At 38.7% G+C, this 24336-nt stretch overlaps 1 protein-coding gene across 2 annotated transcripts in view; it reads left to right on the top strand.

Moving 5' to 3' along the window:
• Positions 1–24336, top strand: part of CARNMT1 (carnosine N-methyltransferase 1) — a 47534-nt gene that overhangs the window by 10585 nt on the left and 12613 nt on the right. For both annotated transcript variants that reach the window (XM_014454116.2, XM_006086814.3), the window contains exons 4-6: positions 18333–18473; positions 19401–19579; positions 20902–21015. In XM_014454116.2, coding sequence (XP_014309602.1) covers positions 18333–18473; positions 19401–19579; positions 20902–21015 — 434 coding nt within the window. The remainder of the gene's footprint in view (positions 1–18332; positions 18474–19400; positions 19580–20901; positions 21016–24336) is intronic.

Below are 24336 nucleotides of genomic sequence, written 5' to 3'. Positions count from 1 at the left end.
TTACAGCAGATTCTTTACTTTTTTATGTTGAAACCTTGAACAGTCTGAAGCCTATGAGAATAACATATATAAATGTATAAGATAAAATACATAGGATTCCCAAGAAACCAGTTATTTTGAAATACAGTTATCAAAAACTTAAAAAGCTGCTCTTTCTCTTGTATTGCATTAAAATCTAGCAGTAAGAATTACTGTATTTTGAAAATACTGAACAGTGCATATGTTAGTTTTAGAATTTCAGTAACTAATATGAAGTGAAAACATGTGATTTCTATCGTTGATAACAGTATAGGTACTCCCAAAACTACTATTTGTTGCCTGCGTTTATAATTGAAAAGTATCAGTTAAAGGTTAATGAAATTAAAGCGTAATTTTTTTTCCTATTCCCATCATAGATTCAGTGAATTCTTTTCATAGACCCCTTGGGTCTCTGGATATCAGGTTAGAAACTCCTGATGTAGAGATTATATAAGGAGAACCACTGGATGGAATTCAGTTTTTCATATATAGGTTCCTTTTCCTCATCTCCTTCCCTTCTTCAGTGAATGACATCTTTAAGAAATTTCAGTGTGTGTGTGTGTGTGTGTGTGTGTGTGTGTGTGTGTCTTCTTTCTCTCTTTTAAAGAAAGTTTTTATTTTGAAACTAGAGGCCCAGTTTGCACGACATCAATGCACGGGGGGGGGGGGGGCGGGGGGGGGGTCCCTCTGTTGGAGCGTGCCTAAGCTGCAGTTGGACATCCTTAGCATCCTTAGCGCTGCCGCAGAGACAGGAGAGGCTCCCGCCACCACCCCTGTGCTCGCCGGCCATAGCCCGGCTTGTGGCTGAGCGGTGCTCCCCATGTGGGAGCGCATTGACCACCAGGGGGCAGCTCCTGCGTTGAGCATCTGCCCCCTGGTGATCAGTGTGGTTAATAGTGACCAGTCGTTCTGCTGTTCGGTCAGTTTGCATATTACCCTTTTATTATATAGGATAACTTTAGAATTACAGATGTGATGTATGAATTTGTACAGAGAGCTCTCATATACTCTACCTATATTCATAAATTCTTAACATTTTACATTTGCTTTATTATTTCTTTTTTCTACTTTCCTGCCTCCTACCTTCCCTACTTTATATGTATGTTCTTAAGGACAATGATATTCTCTTATATTCTCTTAACATAAACACAGTGCAATTATCACATTAAGGAAAATTAACTATGAATACTGTTTTCTAATTTATAGCCTATATTCAAGTTTCATAAATCATCCTGATAATGTCCTTTATAACATTCATTTTTCTGTCCAGTCTAGAATCCAATCTAGGATATTGTAGTACATTTGATTATAACGTCTTAATCTTTTGTTTGCTTGTTTGTTTGTTTGTCTAGAACATACATTTTATTCTCTTAGAGCTCTAGAGATCAGAAATCTCACATCAGTTTTTCTGGACTAAAATCAAGGTTTTAGTTGGGCTGAGCTGCTTTCCTTTATTCCCTTGGTTCCCTTCCTCCAACTTCAAAACCAATAGCATAGATAGCATCTTGCTTCAGTGCCACATTGCCTTCTCTTGTCTAATGTCCTAGTCTTTAATCTGGAACAGTTCCTTGGCCTTTTGCCTGACTTTATGACATTGACATTTTTGAAGAATACGAGGAAATTATTTTATAGAATTTTCCTGTTTGACATTGATGTTTCTTCATGATGAGATCTAGAATACATGTCCTCTTTGAAAACAATAAAAATTTGTCTCTGCTCCTAGAGGCCTCGCAGTTCTTTTTCACAAATGGCCACTTTATCAAGTTAGCAAGAAAAATCTAGAACAGATAGGCTCTAAATGGAGTCTTTCATAATGTAACATAAAAAAATCACAGGAGTTGCCCTAACTGGTTTGGCTCAGTGGATACAGCGTCGGCCTGCGGACTGAAGGGTCCCAGGTTCGATTCCAGCTAAGGGCATGTACCTGGGTTGCGGGCACATCCCCAGTAGGAGGTGTGCAGGAGGCAGCTGATCAATGTTTCTCTCTCATCGATGTTTCTAAATGTCTATCCCTCTCCCTTCCTCTCTGTAAAAAATCAATAAAATATTTTTTTTTTAAATCACAGGAGTGATATAAGTTGGTTAGAAGCAATTCTATGTCCTGTACACTTTCAAAGGGAGGGGATTATAAAAAGGAGTGAACACCAGGAAGTGGGGTCCACTTTAGTATCTGTCTGCCACAGTTATTGCCACGTACCCTTTAAGGGTTTTGCCTTCCTACTAGCAATTTATGGAAGTGCCTGTTTCTCAACATTTTAGTATTCAAACTTTTGCCAGTCTAATGGGTGGGGAATTGTATATTGGCATAATTCTATTTTGTATTTCTCTTATGAGTGAAGTTATCATCTTGATATGTGTAAGGGCCATTTTGTATCTTTTTTTTGTTTTGAGAATTATATATTCATGTCTTTTTTCTCCTCATTTAAAAAAATTAAGAGAGATGCATATAACAGAAGTAACCGTTTTAAACTCAATAATTCAGTGGCATTAAGTACATTCACAATGTGCCTCCTTCACATCTCTCTAGTTCTAAAACATTTTCATCAACCCCAAATAAATCCTGTACCCATTAAGCAGTTATTCCCCATCCCTTCACCCCACCCCCAACTTTGTCAGCAGTTTGAATATAAGGTGCCTAGATGTGGGTTTCTTTTTTTTTTTTTTAATATATTTTATTGATTTTTTTACAGAGAGGAAGGGAGAGGGAGAGAGAGTTAGAAGCATCGATGAGAGAGAAACATCGATCAGCTGCCTCCTGCACACTCCCCACTGGGTATGTGCCCACAACCGAGGTACATGCCCTTGACCGGAATCGAACCTGGGACCCTTGAGTCCGCAGGCCGACGCTCTATCTACTGAGCCAAACTGGTTAGGGCCAGATGTGGGTTTCTTTATGTTTATCCTGCTTGGGGTTTGCTTTGCTTCTGGAGGTTTGGATATATATCACCAAATCAAACATTCTTTGCTCTTGTCTCTTCATGTATTTCTCCTCCCCTTTTCTCTATTTCTTTCTCTTCTGGGACTCCAGTTACATTAAACATATATTAAACTGTGACATTGTCAGGTTTGGTATGGCCCTTTTTCCATACTGCCCCCTAACTCTTTTTGTATATTACTTTCTATAATTTATATTGACCTTACTTGAACTTGACTGATTCTTTATTATGCCAGTCTGTTGATAAACCTCACTGAAAGACTTATTTCTGATACATTAAAAAAAAACATTCTAGCACTTCAGTATATACATATATTTTGGTGGTTCCCAACGTGGGGCACACATCCCACGGGGGGCAATTTGATTTTTAAGGGGGCCAATTCGAGAATGAGTTATTAACAGTGAATTTTTTGCATTTCTTATGGTTCTAGGGGCCTCATAGACAGTATATAAATATATGTCATGACCTATTTATGCATTCAGTTCTCTATTATGTTTTGAAACTTTGCTATTTTTTCATATCACTTCATATTATTTTTGTTTTAAAACAATTTCTTAGTGCTTTCTTCCTCAGTACTAGTACTTCAACTATCCTTTCATTCTTTTATTTTTCTCTTTCATGGATGCCATGTTCTTTGGAAGCTTGTTTAGACCAACTTAATGGCCTTTTAGGCTTCCTCCATGTGAATAGGAGTTCACTTTTTTAATAAGAATTGTATGTCACAGCGGGGAGCATTAGGATTTTAGAGATACTTAGGTGGGGCATAGCCAAAAAAAGGTTGGGAGAACCACTGATATATTTTGTCATGTGTGTGTATTTTCTCTGTGCTGAAATTTCCTATTTGTACATGTGATCTGCTTTTTCCACTTGATTCTTTAACAGTTTTAATGGTTATTTTAAAATCCCTGTCTGATAATCCTAACATATGTGCTATTTGTGGGTCAGCTCTGTTGAAGCTTCTTCTCACAACAATGAGTTACATTTTTTGCTTCTTTGCATGTTTCATAATTTTTTATTGAATGGCAGACACTGTATGTAAAGGAACAGTAGAAACTGAAGTAAATAATATTGACAAACAGAAAAAAAGGCATTCCCCCCCCTTTTAAAAAAAATATATTTTATTGATTTTTGACAGAGAGGAAGGGAGAGGGATAGACAGTTAGAAACATCGATGGGAGAGAAACATCGATCAGCTGCCTCCTGCACACCTCCTATTGGGGATGTGTTTGCAACCAAGATACATGCCCTTGACCGGAATCGAACCTGGGACCTTTCAGTCCACAGGCCGACGCTCTATCCATTGAGCCAAACCAGTTAGGGCAGGCATTCCCCTTTTTCTGGCAGACCACAAGTGTGGGGGGCTGGGTGAATCTCAAATGTTTTTTAATATTTAATATTCTTACATGTATTAGCTGCTTTCATCACTTAAAATTTTGTCCATAGAAGAGACTTACCAAGATAACAGGAAGTTAGTGAAGAAGGAAAAATATAAGCTAGGGTGCTTGCTGGGAATGTAGGTTAAAGGTGCCACTCCAACATTTGAATAAAGTTTTACATTTTAAAAAAAATAAATAAAATTTTGTCCATAAACCTTGCATCTAGAAATATGACAGTAACAATATTGCTGCTTTCTATAAATGAGAGTTTCTAAGTTTTCATCTGTGTAATGGCTGCTAATCTACCTGTTTGAATACCTGTATGTCTGTATGCTATGTAGATTGTGTTTAGCTGATTAAGTATCATAAAAATCACCCACTGTATTCTGCTTATCATTAGTAATCTACACTAATAAAAGAGAAAAATGGTAATTGGCGTACGACCGCTACCCTTCCCATTGGCTAATCAGCGTATCCTTATGCAAATTAACTGTCAGCCAAGATGGCGGCCGGCAGCCAGGCAGCTGGAAGCGAACGTGAGGCTTGCTTGCTCCCGTGACTGCAGACTCCAACGTTCCCCGCCTGACTTGCCGGCCTCTGAGCTGGCAGTTTGAAACATTCTAACAAATATAGCCGGCTGGGATCTCAGAGCTGAAGTTATACATTGTTTCGATTATAGAACTGCAAACAAACCAGCAGCAGAAGCCTCAGAGCTAGAGCCAGAGCTAAAGCTGGCCCAGAAGGAAAAAAAAAAGAAAAAAAGGACAGGTTGGGAGCTTCAGTCAGCCTGAAAGCAGCCCTCAGCCCCTCACCCAGACTGGCCAGGCACCCCAGTGGGGATCCCCACCCTGAAGGGTGTGTGACCAGCTGCAAACAGCCATCATCCCCTCATCCAGGCTGGCCAGGCACCCCAGTGGGGACCCCCACCCTGATCCAGGACACCCTTCAGGGCAAACCAGCCAGCCCCCACCCGTGCACCAGGCCTCTATCCTATATAGTAAAAGGGTAATATGCCTCCCAGTACCGGGATCAGCGGAGCAGCGAGGCCTCCTGGCACCAGATCAGCGTGACAGGGGGCAGCGCCCAAATCTCCTGATCGCCCTGCGGCTCTGTGTGTGACAGGGGGCGGGGCCACAACCTCCCTATCCACCCTGCTCTGTGTGTGACAGGGGGTGGCACCCCAACCCCCTGATCGGCCCTGCTCTGTGCCTGATAGGGGGGAGCTCCCCAATCCCCTGATCGGCCCTGCTCTGTGTGTGACAGGAGGTGGCACCCCAATCCCCCCCCCCCTCCACGGGCCTTGCTCTGTGTGTGATGGGGTAGAGCCATAACCTCCCCATCGGCCCTGCCCTGAGTGTGACAGGGTGCAGCGCCCCAACCCCCTGATCCGCCCTGCTCTGTGTGTGACAGGGGGCGGTGCCCTAACTCCCCTATCGGCCCTACTCTGTGCGTGACAGGGGGGAGCTCCCCAACCCCCTGATGGGCCCTGCTCTGTGCGTGAGAGGGGGGAGCTCCCCAACCCCCTGATGGGCCCTGCTCTGTGCGTGACGGGGGGGGCAGTGCCCCAACCCCCTGATTGGCCCTGCTCTGGAGTGACAGGGGGCAGCGCCCCAACCCCCTGATTGGCCCTGCTCTGTGCATCACAGGGGGTGGCACTGCAACCTCCCCATTGACCCTGCCTTGAGTGTGACAGGGGCGGTGCCCCAACCCCCCAATCAGCCCTACCCTGAGCATGACTGAGGGTGGCATCGCAACCTCCCAATCCGCCCTGCTCTGTGCATGACAGGGGGCGGCGCCCCAACTACCCAATCAGCCCTGCTCTGAGCCTGACCAGGGGCTGCACCTAGGGATTGGGCCTGCCCTCTGCCACCCAGGAGCAGGCCTAAGCCAGCAGGTCGTTATCTCCCGAGGGGTCCCAGACTGCGAGAGGGCACAGGCCGGGCTGAGGGACCCCCCCTTCCCCCCCGAGTGCACAAATTTTTGTGCACCGGGCCTCTAGTCTATATATATAAAAGCCTAAGCTACCATTACGACCGGTCAACCGAATGACCAGTCAACTGGTTGCTGTGACATGCACTGACCACCAGGGGGCAGACGCTCAACGTAGAAGCTGCCCCCTGGTGGTCAGTGTGCTCCCACAGCCAACCTCCCACGGTCCCGATTGCCGGTCAGGCCGAGGAACCCCACTGGTGCATGAATCCATGCCCTGGGCCTCTAGTTTTTTTATATTCTGTGCTATAATTACCTTTTGAACAGACAGTTGAAGTGATTATAGATTTATTTTATACTTGTGATTCCTATATCACTTAAAACTTTCATTATTTTTATTCCATTGTTGATAACAGTTATGACACTCTACTGATTTTCAATTCTATATATATTTCTTCATCAGATGTAAAGTGTTCTGGGTGGGAGACCCAGAAATAGCTCAGTAAGTGAGTAATGTTGGAAGCATAATTGAATTTATTATTATGTTATTAGATGTAAAAACAACAAAAAAAGACCATTGCTTATTTCTATGTTTCCAAATATCTAATATATAAGATTCAGGAGTAATATAAGTAATAATTCATTGCTCTTTTTTGGTTGTGCCCTGTAGATATCATTTAGGAAGATTTCAGTGATATGTTTTACTAGAAAGTTTATTCATAGGTTTCAAAACTGGATAGACTTTTTAAAAATATATTTTTATTGATTTCAGAGAGGAAAGGGGAGAGAGATAGAAACATCAATAATGAGAGAGAATCATTGATCAGTTGCCTCCTGCATGCCCCCTACTGGGGATCGAGCTCACAACCCGAGCATGTGCCCTTGACTGGAATCGAACCCGGGACCCTTCAGTCCACAGGCTGTCGCTCTATCCACTGAGCCAAACCAGCTAGGGCTGGGTATACTAGTATTTTAAATACTTCAATTACTGGAACTGCATGACATATATAGTACTCATTTGGCAAGCTTTTATTTACATTTTTAGTATCCACGGACTTGTTAATGCATTTGTATTCAAGTTTTATTAGTGAGCACACAGTATTTTGGGGTTCCTAATCCTATGTAATAAAGAGGGAATATGCTAATTGACCCTCACACCATCGCAAAGGATGGCTGCACCCACAGCCAATAAGGAGGGAATATGCTAATTGACTGTCACACCCTCAAAGATGGCAGCACCCACAGCCACAAGATGGTAGTGCCCAGTCCCCACAGCCCCACCGGGGTGGCAGGTGCGCAGCAAGGCTGGCCCGCTCCACACACCTGCCTCTGGAGTCCCCCAGTCCCCTCAGCCCCCCAGCCACCCAGGGCCAGCCTGAGGCGCAGGTAAGCCTTGTATGGCAGCTGCCAAGCTGCCCAGGGCTGCCCGAGGCTCAGGTAACCAGGGCGGGCCAAGGCTTGCGCTGCCAGCAGTGGCAGCAGCAGAGGTGTGATGGGAGTGTCGCCTTCCCCTGACCGCCGGGTCGCCTCCCGCCCCTGCGGGCTCCCGGACTGCGAGAGGGGTAAGGCCGGGCTGAGGAACACCCCCTCCAGTGCATGAATTTTCATGCACCGGGCCTCTAGTTTTTTACGTAACACTCTCTTCTTCAAGCTTTTTATATTCTTTACTAGAGGCCTGATGTACAGATTCTTGTACCGGTGAGGTCCCTCGGCCTCGCCTGCACCCTCTCACAATCTGGGACCCCTTGGGGGATGTCGGAGAGCTGGTTTTGGCCTGATCCCCACAGGCCTGATCCAGACAGGAGGGAGCCCAATCCTGTGTGCTGAGCGTCTGTCCCCTGGTGGTCAGTGCTCATCATAGCGACCGGTCAACCTTGGTCGTTCGGTCATTCAGTTGCTTAGGCTTTTATATAGAGAAACTAGAGGCTCAGTGCACAAAATTCATGCATGGGTAGGGTCCCTAGGCCTGGCCGGTGATCAGGGTCGATCAGGGCCTTCCAGCTGCCAGCCAGGGCCTTCCTTCCCCGGCTGCTGGCTGGGGCCTTTCTTCGTTCCACACCACCCCCTGGTGGTCAGCACACGTCATAGCGAGCGATTGAACTCTCAGTCGAACTCCCAAGGGGACACTTTGCATATTAGCCTTTTATATATATAGATTGTGTCTGGATTGAAGATTAGTTATCATAGATGAGATTTAGTGGTCTTTGACCCTTTTTTTGACATGTAATAATTCCTTGTTAGATAAATTATATGTAAATATCTTCTCCCATGCTGTAGGTTTTTTCACTTTTTTGATAATGTACCTTGATGTGCAAAATTTAAAAATTTTGTTAAGTCCAGTTTATATATTTTTTTCTTTTGTTGCCTTTCATATCACATCTAATTCATTGCCAAATCCAATGTTATGAAGATTTCCCCAAATATTTTCTCATAAGAGTTATAGTTCTTAAGTTTAGGTCTTTGATTCATTTTGAGTTAATTTTTGTGTATGGTATAAGGTAAGGTCTAACTTCATACTTTTGTTGTTGTTGAGGTTTATTTATTTATTTATTTTTATTGTTTATTTTTTTAACTTCATTCTTTTAAATGTGACTATTTAGCCCTGGTCAGTGTGGCTTAGTGGTTTGATTGTTAGCCTGCGCACCAAAGGTCTTGGGTTAGATTCCTGGTCAAGGGCATATACCTGGGTTGCAGGTTCCATCCCTGGCCCCCAGTTGGGGCATGTCCAAGAGGCAAGCAATTGATGTATCTCTCTCACATCAATGTTTTTCTCCCTCCCTTCCACTCTCTAAAAATCAGTGGAAAAAAATATCCTTGGGTAAGGATTAATAATGAATGAATGAGGCTATCCAGTTTCCCAGCACCCTTTGTTAAAAAGACTGTCCTTTTCCCATTTAAGTGTCTTGGCACTGTTGTTGAAAATCAATTGACTGTATATGCAAGGGTTTATTTCCCGGCTCTCTATTCCATTTGTCTATATGCCCTTATGCCAGTACCATACTATTTTAATTTCTTTAGTTTTGTAAGTTTTGAAGTCAGGAAATGAGTCCTTCAATTTATTCTTTTTCAAGTTTGATTTGGCAACTTGGGGCCCCTTGCAATTCCATATGATTTTTAGAATAAGCTTTTCCATTTCTGTGGAAAAAGCTGTTGGAATTTTGTTAGGGGTTATGTAGACTATTTTGGATAGTAAAATAGCTTAACAATGTTAAAGCTTTTTATCCATGAATATAAGACATCTTTTCATTATTTAGATGTTCTTTAATATCATGCAGCAATGTTTTATAATTTTCAGTCTTTCACCTCCTTGGTTAAATTATTTCTAAATATTGAGTTCTTTGTTCCATTTACAATAGCTGATGTACAGAAACCCAACTGATTTTTGTGCTGAACCCTGCAATTTTAGTTATTAGCTCTAGTAGCTTTCTTGTGGATTCTTTGTGATTTTCTACATATAGGATATGTCATCTGTGAATAGAGATAGTTTTTAACTTCTTCCTTTTCCATTAGAAGAATGGCTTTTGCCTCTATTCTTGAATAGAGGTGAAGGGGGCTCCTTATTTTGTTCTTGATCGAGGGAAAGCTTTAGTCTTTCACCGTTGAGTGTGATGTTAGCTGTGAGTTTTCATAAATGCTCTTGATCATATTGAGTTATCCCGTATTCCTACGTCTTGAGGGTTTATGTCATGAAAGGTGCTGCATTTTGTCAATGCCTTTTCTTTGTCAAATGAAATTATTGTGGATTTTTTTCTTCTATTAATGTGCTATATTACATTGATTGACTTTTCCTTATGATGAAACACCCTTGTATTACTGAGATAAATCCCATTTGGTCATGGTGAATAATTCTTTTTATATATTCTTGGATTCTATTTGCTAAATTTTTTTGAATATTTTTACATCTATATGTATAAGTGATATTGATGGGTTTTTTCTTTTGTGAATTTTTTTCTTGTGATGCCTTTATCTGACTTTGGTATGGGAATAATGCTGGGCCTCACAGAATGAATTAGGAAGTGTTCCCTGCCCTTCAGTATTTTGGGGAGAGTCTGAGAAGAATTGGTGTTTATTATTTTTTAAATGTTTAGTAGAATTCACCAGTGAGACCACCTGGTTTAGAACTTTTCTTTGTTGGGAGGGATCTTTGCCTATTTACCCATGGAATGTTGGGCAACACTGAGGTCTGCTTCTAATTATTCTTTATAAGATATGAAATCTTCCTCATATGACTTGTTTCAAAGACTCATGGCTTAAGTTGGAATAAACAGCTAAAAATTACAGTTTCTAAAGGCTACCTCTGTTTACTTTAATAAATGGTACAGGTTATTTTGTTATTTTTAACAAATGGTCATTATAAAAATGGTCCTACATGACTTATTCTACAACTATTAGAATTATCTAATTTCTTACATTAGCTTACGTTGCAGTTTTTAAAAATTTTTATTGATATTTAGAGAGAGAGAGAAAGATCGATGTGAGAATGAAACATCAGTTGGCTGCCCTAACCTAGAATCAAACCAGCAACCATTTGGTGCACAAGATAACACCCAACTGAGCCACACCAAGCAGGGCTCAGTTTTTTTAATATTTTAAGTTTTATGAGCTTTTATAAACATTGTTGCTTCAGAAGGGCATTATATTCTTAAAAGTTTCTAGTTGGTGCTCTCAATGTGTATATTCAGTGCTCTGCACTATAATAGACAATAGCTTAATAGCTTCTGTAAACATAAAGGCCACATATTTCTCAAAATCCAAAATATCTTTGTTTCTGAAATGTAGGTTAAACATTCTTTGAATAGGTAAAACGTTTCACAGGGTTCAAAATTTTAAAGGTTTCAAAGGATAGAAAGCCTCTTTTCCATAACTGTTAACTAGCCACTCATTTCCCTTTCTTGGAAGTAATAAATATTATAAAAGTGGACAGGAATTTCTAAATTTTAAAATGAAGGGTGCCAAAATATCTATCAAACTCTTTTGCTATTCTTCAAACTATTGGAAAAATTACACAGTTCTTCCTGTATCATTTGTTTTGCATGTTTAATTTAAATTGGTTTCCTCATAGTAGATAAGATGAGCTATCAAAAACCCTTAAAAAAATCAAGCTAATAAAGCACAGTAAAGTCCATATCCATATTAGAGTCATAACTCTTCCATAAAAAGTAAACCCAAAATCCCAGAAAAGAGGCATAATTATAGCCCTTCAAAATCCAGGTTGATTAGATAAATGCTGGTCAAGTTTGGGTCTCAGAGAAATTTCCAGGATCCTGTTTGTGTTACAGCAAGTATTCAAGGTCTTTACACTTGGCTGGATCGACCCAAATTTATGTCAGCTAGCCTTTCGATTGTGTTCTCTTCTTTTTGAAATTTCAATAAAGGCCTTTCTAATTCAGCTGTTTATTAAAGATAATTTATTTAAATATGTATAGAATGAACAAATATTTGTATCATTAAAATATTTTTTTCTATGGAAACACATTTGTCTTATCAGTTTGTCTAATTCATTCCTGTTTAGAATTTTTAAATGCCTGGGTCTGCAAGCACAAGCAGCTTTGAAGTCACAGGTTGATCTGTTTGTTGTATAAGGAAATGCTATTTTTATTGTGCTGAATACAAAACTCTTCAGTAATTATTCGGTTAAAATTTGAGTGCTATAAAGTTTATAGTTGCTGAGGAAAGATTCCTAAATTTGAGTCCTAATTGAAATGGCAAATCACAACCATTTAGACTCATATACTCTTGTATATCCTAAAAACTGCTGGATGAAAATCCTGAAAATAGAGCATCTTGATTTCATTAACTCATTCTATTTTAGAAGAATTTGAAGTGATATTTTGTTTGTGGAAGGAAACTCTGATAGGTCTTTACCTTTCAATATATGTCTAACACTCTAGGAAGATACCTGCATACTATTGACTATATTGAATTTATTTTATATAGTTAGGTGTTTGGAAAAAATATGCTGAGCTTTAAAGAAACTTTTTCCAGCCTGGCTGGTGTGCTCAGTGGTTGAGTGTGAACCTATGAACCAGGAGGTCACGGTTCGATTCCCACTCAGGGCATATGCCTGGGTTGCAGGCTAGATCCCCCATGGGGAATGTGCAGGAAGCAGCCAATCAGTGATTCTTTCTCATCATTGATGTTTCTATCTCTCCCTCTCCTTTCCTCTCTGAGATCAATAAAAAAATTAAAAAAAATTTTTTTTAAAGGAACATTTTCCACTTAGATTAAAATAAGGAATATAAGGTATAATTTATGAAAGGATTCTTTTAGGTGAAAGAAAGCATTTTAAAAGAGAAAATGGAGGAAATGTTAACTGCCAAAATATAAGAGTAGCATAGAGACTGAAAATAGATTTATCTCATCCTGAAAGCCCTCTTAGTCCAAAGACATAGAAATCTGAGATTTCAAGCTCATACAATTCAGGCTGGAAGAGGCCAAGGGGGTGGGAGGGAATATCTGTGGTACTTCCAACAATAAAGGTTTTTTTTAAAAAAGAATTCATGTGCTTACAAATCTACAGTAATAACAATTCAAGACTAATATAGAAAAATAGTGTAAGGAGACAATTCACAGGAAAGAAATACAAGATGCTCAATCTCATAAGAAAATGCAAATGTAAAAATCACACTAGGATGCCATTTTTCATTGATTTCACTGCAAAGATTTAGAAGTTACATAACTATTTCTGACAGTGTGAGGAAACATGTTGCTGATGGAATAAGTAAAATTTTATGGAGGCAACTTGATAATCAAGAAAAATCACATGCATATCTTGACTCCTGTGATTCAAATTTGGAGAAGCTTGCTACAGATATACTTGTGCATGTGGAAAATTATTTATGTCGAGGACATTAGTTTTAATGTTACAATAATAAAAGATGAAACAAAGGGCCAGCTAGTAAATATTTTAACCTTTGCAGGCAATGTGATGTACGGGGACTACTCAGCTCTGTTGTCTTGGGAATGCAGCCATACACAATACATAATGAAAGGGCATGACTGGCCTGTGGGTCATAGTGACTGACCCCTGTATTAAATGAAAGAAGCAAAATGAAGAACTTGAAATATGAACTATAACAGAGGTATGAATGAAGTAGTGAAAGCATCGAGAAATTAGTTCCAGCTTTGCCTGGGATATTTAGAAAAGACTTCATAGATAAAGGTGATAATTTAAACTGAGTTTTTATGGGTGTGTAGGTGCTCTAAATATTAAGGTGAGAAAGTGTCTTATGCAGTTGGTGAGAAGTTGTTTGGTTGCTAGGTGGAATTTTTTGGGAGTAAGAGGTAAATTGGGACCATATTTTTGAAGGGGCTAGATATTAATCTGGTTTCTGACTCATTTTCTCCTTTGAATAAAAAATATTTCAACACCTAGCTCTGTTAAACCTTGACATTTTGATATATTAACTTCAAAAAATTTTGTATTTTTTAAAAGAAACATTACATATGCAGTTGAAACTGCCCTCAAATCATATATAAGAGCACATTCTCTCCAGAGATAACATTAATTTGTTACTCTAATCATACCTTCTTATATTAACTAGATGCTCATATACCTCTAAACCAGTGATTTTTCAACCTTTCATCTCATGACACACATAAACAATTACTAAAATTCTGCAGCACGCCAAAATACATATTTTTTGTTGATCTGACAAAAAAAGATATAATTTTGATTCATTCACAGCAGACACCTATTGTGTTGGCTGTTGTCATTTTTATATTTGACAATCTAAGGAAAAAAAAGGTCAGTGTCCCTGCCTAAATAGGTTTTGAATGTTTTAAAATTCTTGTAGCACACCAGTTGAAAATTACTGCCCTAAACAATACAAACATTGTATTGCTCTATATGTTTTAAAAGTTCATATAATGGTTTATGATGTCATTTCACAATTGTTTTTTGCTCAGAATTGGGTTTTTGTGATTTTGCTGTATGGACCAACTGGGTTAACAGAAATATAATGCAAGCCACATGTGTTATTTTAAGATTTCTAGAAGCTACATATAAAGGTAAATAAAAACAGGTGAAGTTAATAATATACTTCATAACCCAGTACATCTATATGAAAATATTTCAAGTTATAATGAGTATGCAAGATTATTGAGACAGTTTACATTCCTTTTTAAAACTAAGTGTGAAATCTGGCATTATTTTATACTTGCAGCACATCTCAGAAATAGCCACATTTTAAGTGTTCACTAGCCAGCTACACGTGATTAGTGGATTTTACTATGTTGGACCATGAGTGAATTGTGATTCAAACAGAACTTAACCCTTTTGGTGCTTGAAGGTAGTGCCTGCTACCACCAGGGGTCAGCTATGTGTCATGCTGACACAAGAGGAAGTATTTTGTGTGTTAGAATTTGCTATTCAGCAGCTGCAATGCAAAAAATCATTCTGTGCCCAATAAAGGAACTCTCTCGCAAGAACATTTACTGCTGGTACAATAGTTGAAGCACAAAGGGTGATGCATATGTGATCCACAGCCTGTTCAGACACGCAAGGCTCTGTTCTGTCCTTACAAATGCACCCTTCTCCATTCTTGCTTGTCTGGAATACACTGTTATCCCACTACTAGAGGCCCAGTGCACAAATTCGTGCATGGGTGGGGTCTGGCCGGCCCATCCCAATGGGGGGGGGCGGGGGAGACGGTCATAGGCGGCGCCAGCTGGGGGAGGGGCCGTGGGCGGTTGGCTGGCTGGCCCCGCCCCCTGGTTGAACCCCTGGTCAAACTCCTGGCTGAGGGGACAGTTTGCATATTTGCTTTTTATTATATAGGATTATCCAGGGGTGTTACATTTATACTAAATATACTGTTTCAAGTCAGCTCACCATAAAGGTCTATACTTAGATTTATATTTCTCTTATTCTCCACAGAAATACCTCCATAGAAATGTCCTAGACTTCATAAGGATCCATAGCAGAAACTGCTTTTTAGAATGCCTTAGTTTCATATGCATTATAATTGGAAGGATGTTTCATTATGCTGTTAATAGCCCTTTTATAAGCACCCAATGAAAAACAATCTAGCTAAGAACAAAGAACGAGGGGATATTCTCTCCATCTCCCCCATTCATTGCTTGATTCTTAATCATTTTTCAATGATTTGTTTTAATGTATATCCTTTTTATATGCCTACAGAAATAAACCCTTTTTTGATATAATACAGGTAATTGGTAGATCTATAATCTCTATTAAGGCTTAAGATAGGGCCTTGCTAGATTCTGCATTCCATGGCTTTGACAGCCTTTTAATAGCAGTTTTATACAGCAACATTCTGCCTCAAGGTGGGGGTAGAGAGTTCTATGGCCCTGATTAGTTAGGGCAAATTTCACAATAGCAGCCATAGTTAACTTTCCTTCAGTTAAAACAATTGTTGGTATCATTATTAACAAAAACTTTCCTTAAGGTTAGCAGGGTTTCTAATTTCTGCATTTTTTTCCCTAAGATATTTAAATTGATTTTTAGAGAGAGAGGAAGGGAGAGGGAAAGAGAAACACTGATGTAAGAACGGAACTTTGATTAGCTGCCTCCTGTACACTACACTCCCTTCTGGGGATGAACCTGCAACCTGGACATGTGCCCTGACCAGGATCAAACGGGTAACCTTTTGGTGCTTGGAATGACACCCAACCACTGAGCCACATGCTATTTTTAATTAACACAATAAAAAGTACTTTTCTTGGTGCTATGAAATTTAGCACTTGTAGATTTGGTTAACTACCACTACCAACAGGGTACAAAACAGTTCCATTATTACCCTTCAAAAAAATTCTCATGTTGCCCAGCTAGTGTAGCTCAGTGGTTGAAGGTCGACCCATGAACCAAGATGTCACTGGTTTAATTCCCAGTCGGGGCACATGCCCAAATTGTGGGCTCGATTCTCATTGAGGAGCATGCAGGAGACAGCTGATCAATGATGTTTCATGATGTTTTTCTCATCGATGTTTATCTTTCTCCCTTCCTCTCTCTCTCAAAAAAAAAATCAATTAAGAAAACCCCTCATGTTTCCCTTTATAGTGACACACTCTCCCCACCTTTAACCTGTGGTAACTGCTTATCAGTCACATAGTTTGTCTTCTTGAGAATATCATATTAAATGGAGCCATACAATGTATTTGTCACCTTTTGAAATTGGCTTTTTCACCCAGAATGACATTGAGACTCATCTGTGTTCTGCATGGTGATGTTTTATGCAGATCATTAGCCATTCAGAAATTATTAGTGATTATTTTTATAAAGATTTAAGTACTCAGTTTACTTCCAAATCCTTTTACTTTCATTACTTTGGTTTTTAAAAAAATTCTTATCTGAAAACAGCCACCCGGGGTGTTTTGATTGGGCAGATGGGAACTAAAAAGAAAGTAAGTGTGGAGAGTAAGGGTTTGTGTGGGTGGTAGGGAGTGGAAAATGGGAGGAGAGGCCAGGGTGGGGTTCCATGGTGGAAGGTCCTTTATATAAAGCTTAGCACAGAGTTCTACATCTAGGAGCTTTTCACATTCTAATAAAATTTTGTGTATTTTTGTTAGGTAACCAATATAAGTAGGATTGAGGAGATGCCCTCATTAAAAATTTAAGTGGTGCCTGGCCAGTGTTGCTCAGTGGTTCAGTGTTGACCCATGAACCAGGAGATCATAGGTCCATTGACAGTCAGGGCATATATCCAAGTTAGAGGCTCCATCCCCAGTAGGGGGCTTGCAGGAGGCAGCCCGTTAGTGTTTCTCATTGATGTTTCTATCTCTCCCCCTCCCTCTCTCTGAAATCAATTTTTAAAAAGCATAAAACAAAAACAAATTTAAGTGTTCACGCACATGTATAATCTAGAATGAGAAGAAAGCATTCTATTTTATTTTAGTGAAAACTGTTACGTAACACCTTGGAATTAGTTTGTCTATATCAAGGATTAAAGGATGTCTTACTAATCATAATAAGCTTATTTGTCAAAAGTCATTTTTAACAAATTTTGGTTTATGCCATATCGTATATATAAAATTCAACAGTGAAACAAATTAAACTTTGTTAAGGTTTTTATACAAATACATGTTCCATGTGTAAATATTTAAGACTGAATGCCCCTGGGCAAATTCCCACGCTATTGTATTTGTAGACTGAATTTTCAAAAGTTCTTTAGTTCTGTTTGTTTTTATTTCAAAGTGGGAAATGCAAAGGTTATCATATGGGGCTACTATTAGCCCTGCTACTGTTTGGACCATGGGGCTAGATTTGGAAATTGAATTTGATTTACTAGTATATACTAAGTTTGGGGAATACAGACAAAAGATAAGTTCACTTTTAACTGCCATGATAGCTGATTATACACATTTTTCTTTGGTTTTCAGTAAGAATACCATTTTAGTTTCCTTAAGGTTACATTTACTTGCCAGGAGTCCTGAGAAAGGTTCTTGCTTTACTAAGGCAAATTTTTAGCAGTTTGAAAGTGGAATGGTGGATTTTATAACAAAGGATATTTGTGGTAGAGTGATGCAAATAAGTGGAGAGCAGTGTGGTTGTGTTCTTCTGGTTTGGTGTGATATTATTTGCTATTATATATGCTCAATTAGAAGGTAGCTCCCCATTTTTCCCATAAAACTATCCCCCCCCCCCCACCTTCAAGGTTCCATTCCTGGCCTGGGATGCGTGTGGGAGGCAGCCAATCAATGTGTCTCAAAAGGATGTTTCTCATTCTCCCTCTCTTCCACTCTCTAAAAATTAATGGAAAAAATATCCTTGGTTGAGAGTGGGCAAAAAAACACATTAATAATAAAAAATAAAAAAGATATACCTGACATATTAAAAGTTATACTTAATCTATTTAATTACATAAACCATTGTATTACAGAATTTAGAAATGAAATTATGTTTTGTTTACTGTCTCATGATAAAATTATTTTGTTCACCTCTTTGTATGTATTGGGATCCCTTTGGGATAATTTTAATAGTTGTTCAGGTGACAGCTACTAGGGATATGGGGGTCTTCATATCAAAGATTTTAGTTGTTAATATGGATCTTTGTCTTTTTTTTCTTTTTCTTTTCTTTAAGGGGTTGGACATAATTGCCTTATTTCATTTCAGGGATCCTTCTAAAGTAAATATTCTGGTACCTGGTGCTGGACTAGGAAGACTGGCCTGGGAAATAGCTATGCTAGGTTATGCTTGTCAAGGAAATGAATGGAGTTTTTTTATGCTCTTTTCTTCCAACTTTGTACTCAACAGGTATTTAATTTACTTTTTGTTAGAAATAGTAATATCTCAGAATCAGATTGACTTACCTATTTTTGAACAATTCTGAAATTGAAGATAAGTACATAGTGTTTAATTATGATATATACCATAAATATTTCTTATATTAAATTGGTTATACAATTGTCACTTTAATCAGTTGTCTAGTTAACAGACGTTTGATCAAGATGGGTTAGTGACTTTAGAAAGTGACTTGGCATTCCATGAAAATGAAATTATTTCTGTGTGAATTTCAGGACTAAGTATGATCCAGGAAGGGGTATTTTCTCATTGTTCCTTAAACTTCTTCACCCTTTTGTTTCTTCAGTATAGTAAGAGTGCAGTATAGTGATCATATCTTTTGTCCTTAAGTTTCTTATTAAATGGCCAAGTAAGCTCACGTGACTGAGATGGAAAAATCTTTCAGAACTTCTGTGGCCTCTTAGTAAGCAGTGGAAAAAAGTTGTTATTTTTAAAGCCAGAAAAGGTGTGTTAGAGAAAAAAATAAATAGCTGCCTGTTTAAATAATATGTTATTTTGGTGGCAGTATGAGTTGGGGGATAATAAGAAGGTAAAAGGAAGAAGGTTGTACAAAATAATTTAAATAGGTATCAAACAAAACCCATAACATTGGACTGGTTTTTACTTGATTTTGAAGTTTGGAAATATATTTGTAAAACTTGGAATGAACAACACATTCATATCTCAGAATTTAATTTTTTTCTGTCTTCATTCATGATTGGTTACTCATCTGCATGTGTATGTGCATTTCCAGATAATTGGATGGGGTATAGTAGTAATACTTTTAAAGTAGTAATTAAATAAGTAAACTTTTAATCAAACAATATACTTTAGTGTTTAAAGTAGATTTTCTTGGTAAAATATTTAGTTTACACTGAATTGTATGTTCATATTTTGCAGATGTTCTGAAATTAATAAATATAAGCTTTATCCCTGGATCCATCAGTTTAGCAATAACCGGAGGTCAGCTGATCAGATTCGACCCATCTTTTTCCCTGATGTTGACCCCCACAGTCTTCCTCCTGGTTCTAATTTTTCTATGACAGCAGGAGATTTTCAGGAGATATACTCAGAATGCAGTAAGTTTAAAGCAAGCATTTTAAAGGTCTATCCATTATTCTAAATTTAATGATCTAATTTTATACTAAGCTAAAGTTCTGGTCATCCATTTTGATGGCAGAATATAAAGTATACTTCATTGACAATTTAAAATAATTTGAAGGTCATGCATGTATAAGGCAATGATGGGAAATATAAAAAAGTATAAGATCCCACAATTAAGAAATTCATAATCTATTGGGTCTATTAATAGAAGCCAACATGTAAACAAAGTTCAAATGAGTAATGGAAGTAGGTTAGTGTGAGAAGGGAGTTCTCTGTGGAGAGGCTGTGACTTGAAGGATAAGGAGGAATGGCATTCAGGAGGTAGAAGTACATAGATACGAATGAATAAGGTAATTGAGGATGGTAAACAGCCTGCTGGGAGGGAAAGGGAGGTCTATTTGGAGATTAATGGAAATATGGGTAGAGAAGAAGGTTGGTTCCAGACTGTGCAGGACCTTTACAATCAGGCTATGAAGTTTGAAAGAAATTTGTGCTAGGCATTAGAGAAAGGGATAGGTAAGGAGGGGAGAGAGGAGGGGAGTTGACAGTGAAAGAAAGAAGAATGAAATGCTGAGGGGTCAGCAAGTCATTCATGTAACAAATATCTGTTGAACTTGCTAAGTGGCAGGTGTGTTCTAGGCACTGGAAAGAGAGCAGTGAGCAAAACAAAGTCCCTGTACATGGGAACTTATATATTCTTAAAGGGAGAGAGAGGCAATAACAAATTAATATTATGAGGAAGGAAACTATGGCAGGAAAGAGGATGATGAGGGTCTGGGGAGGGCCTGCTGTTTTATATAGTTGTCAGGGAAGGTCTTTCTAAGAGCAGAACTTAAAAAGTAAGTGTATGCATACAGGCTTTCTGAAACCTTTCAGAATTGGTAATTAACACTGGTTGAAAGAAATCAATTTAGAATTCAAATGACTATTATTTTGTCTTCAATGATTTTAAATGAAAGCAGTTAAATAAATTATAGACAAAACATATCATTTGGTAAAGATATATAGCAGTGGTTCTCAACCTTGGCTGCACATTAGAATCACCTGGGAATCTTTTTAAAATCCTGATTTCTGGGCCTCATCTTCCGGAAATTCTGTTTCTTTGTTACTAATGTTGTGGCCTCACAACATTAGTAATTAATTGGAAGAGTTTAGCTTCTATATCCCTGCAGTTAAATGAAATATTAATATTCTGTAAGAGGTACCTGGTACATTTATGGAATTAATTAAAAGTTAAAATAACAAAAAAATTTAAAAATAACATTACAACTGTAGTAATTTGATTTTCCTTGAATAGATGCCTGGGACTGTATTGCTACCTGTTTCTTCATAGACACAGCTCACAATGTAATTGATTATATTGACACAATATGGAAAATACTCAAGCCAGGTGGAATTTGGATAAATCTAGGTAAGTTCCTCAGTATTTATTAGGATCTTATGCATTAATCTAATAGCTATAACTATCCTATATTTGGTAACTTCATGGTACCAAATAGTCACAAAAGTTATAATTATGCTGTATTCAATTTAAAACCTCTGCATTTCCCTTTAGACTGCATCCTACTTGATGGTGCAGTTCCTCCAGTCCTAGATAATTCCTCATAAGTAGTTGGAGCCCTCAAGTTGTATATTTACACTAGGTCAGTCTCAGCATTCATAATTTCAGAGCACTGATTATTAACTTGATGGTAATCATTACCTCATCTTTCCCATCTTCCACTTTATGGAGACAACAGTCCTGTTTTTTCTATTATGAAACACTAGTGGCCCAGTACACGGAAATTCATGCACGGGGGGAGGGGGATCTCTCAGCCCAGCCTGCACCCTCTCCAATCAGGGACCCTTTGGGAGATGTCCGACCGCCGGTTTAGGCCCGATCCCACTGCCTCTGCCTCGGCCCCCACCATCATGGCTTTGTCCAGAAGGAAGTCGGACATCCTGAAGATGGCCGGTTGACCTGGTCTAATTAGCATATTACCCTTTTATTAGTATAGATTTGAGGGAAAGCATTTGCCTCTCCTATGGAAACGTCCTCCCAGTGCATATACGTACTGGGAAAAGAGTAAGCATAACTTTTATGAATATCATGAGGTTAAAAAAGAATAGAAATATAATTTCACATATGCAGAAAACTTACTGCCTTCTGATGGAAAGTACTGAAAATCAAATGATGAGTATGGCCCTGCTGGCATGGCTCAGTGGTTGATTCTCTCATTATTGATGATTCTCTTTCATCGTTGATGTTTCTATCTCTCTATCCTTCTCCCTTAAAAATATACATTTTTTAAAAAGTAATAAGTATGACGTGATCCCTTCCATCCAGATTATAAGGAAAACTGCCAGTGTTATCCTCTTTTTTAATCCTTTTTCTTTAAAATAAAGGGAGAATAATGGTATTATCAAGGTAAATATAATTTTCTTTTTGTGTGTTAAGAGGTTAATATACTACTTAAAAGTCATATATACATTGTTTGAGTCCTTAGCCTTCAGATATATATATATATATATATATATATATATATATATATATATATATACACACACATATATTATTGATTTCAGAGAGGGGGAGGGAAAGATAGAAACGTCAGTGATGAGAGAGAATCATTGACCAGTTGCCTCCTGCACATCTCCTACTGAGAGCAAATAGCTGTACAACATATATATATATATATATATATATAGAGAGAGAGAGAGAGAGAGAGAGAGAGAGAGAGAGCACCTAATATGCAAAGTGTCCCCTCAGGAGTTCGATCACTCGCTATAACATGTGCTGACCACCAGGGGGCGGCGCGTACCCAAGGAAGGCCCCGGCCAGCAGCTGGGGAAAGGAGGCCCCAAGGGAGGCCCTGGCCAGCAGCCGCTAGGGACCCTACCTGAGCATGAATTTCATGCACTGGGCTTCTAGTGTAATCATAAAAATGAAACAAGTATCTTAAACCTTGGGTCTTCTTTAAAAGAAAACTCTTTCCCAAGGAATAATTGAAAGAAGACATTACCTACTGGGTATTTGTTCACTGTGGATTAGGCATTATGTTAGACACTTTAAATACCTTGTTTAATCTCAAAACAGTCCTATGTTGAAATGGCATTATTGCTATTTTATAGTAGAAAAAACTGCATCTTGGTTAAGTTAGGGGTTAAGTAGAAGAAAGGTACTGGAGAGTCATTCTTACAGCCTAGATCCAACTCCTGGAATGTGTAAACAGCTATCTCTGTAGGCTTTTGCTGGGTAAGTTTATACTTAGCATTAATCTGTGTATTTATGTGATTAAAATTTTTGATCCCAGTTACTGAGTTATAGTAAGGTTTTGTGTATTTCCAAAGCATTCAACTTAACTTTCATAAGAACAACTTTTCTTTTTGAACATTTATTTTATTGGTTCATTAATATTTTGTTTATAATAACAATAAATTATAACTGCCTGGAATAAATAAAATTGGCCCTTAGTTAAGAGTAGATGTGCTGGGAAGGCCTGTGACCTGTTGTGAGCATCAGAGATAATGGGGCATGATGGTTTTTAATGGGAGATCAGTTAGAAGAGCTTCCACTCTTTCTTACCAGAGAGTTTCTCAAAGGATTTTGAGAACTGGGATGGAGAAACACTGTCCTTAAATACAGTTATTTGGAAGGTTAATATTTTGCAAATAAAATTCTTATCTCAGAGTCAGTTTTTCCCTAAATATCAGTATGCTCCAGGTATCTATCTATTGTTTTTCACCTTTTATGCCAGGTATCTATCTATTGTTTTTCACCTTTTATGCCATATATCACTCCTTACTTCGAATCAGGGATTACTCCTACCTAATCCCATTGCCTCTCTTATTCTTTGAATTCCCAGTCTGAATCTAGTCCAAATCTCTCTCTTATGCTCCAAACCACTGTGTCCAAATTGGATGCACCACAAATACTTCTAAATCTGTGTGTGTCAAGAAAATGATGCCCATGCTTCCCCCATGCCTTTTCTGTCCCATCATCTGAGATTCCCACAATCAGAAAACCAGAACTCCTTTACCCCTTTTCACACTTATCTGTACCCGGCTAGTCTACAAATTGTATCTTGTAAAGCTCCTCAATAGCTCTTGAATCTCTTCCTGTCCCAGGGTTTCTCAGTTGCGGCACTAGTGACATTTCCCGGGTAGACTATTCTTCATTGGGGGTGGGGAGGGTTCTGAACACTGTAGGATGGTTAGCAGCATCTCTGGCTTCTACCTACTAGATTCCAGCAGTGCTTTCCCAGTTTTGAAATCCAAAAATGCCATTTGAGAACCATTGCTCTAACCTCATAGTAGCACCTGAGTCTAGGCCCTCATCATTGCTTGCCTGGATTATTGCAGTCATTTCCTTCAGGGCATTCCTCCCTCTGCACCCCTTTCAGTTCTCCATATTACCAGCAGAGTGATCTTTACAATGTGTAAACCCATCTTTACAATATGTAAACCCATTTCTGTTGGACTCCCAGCATAAAAGCCTAGCTTTCTTGGTAACCTAAACTCTTCAGGATGTGTTCAGTGCCCTTTGTGATCTTTCTTCTGTCTTGTGTCTTGGCTTCTTTTTTTTTTTTTTTTTTAATTAAGGTATAAATTGGCATACAACATTATATTAGTTTCAGGTGTACAACCATGGTCAGTATTTGTATATATTTTGAAATGAGTTTAGTAAACATCCATTACCATACATAGCTATAACTTTTTTTCTTGTGATGAGGACTTTTAACTTAGCAACTTT

The sequence above is a fragment of the Myotis lucifugus genome, unplaced genomic scaffold (assembly GCF_000147115.1).
Source record: "Myotis lucifugus unplaced genomic scaffold, Myoluc2.0 scaffold_31, whole genome shotgun sequence".
NCBI lineage: Eukaryota > Metazoa > Chordata > Mammalia > Chiroptera > Vespertilionidae > Myotis > Myotis lucifugus.
This window is presented reverse-complemented; position numbering and strand designations above follow the sequence as displayed.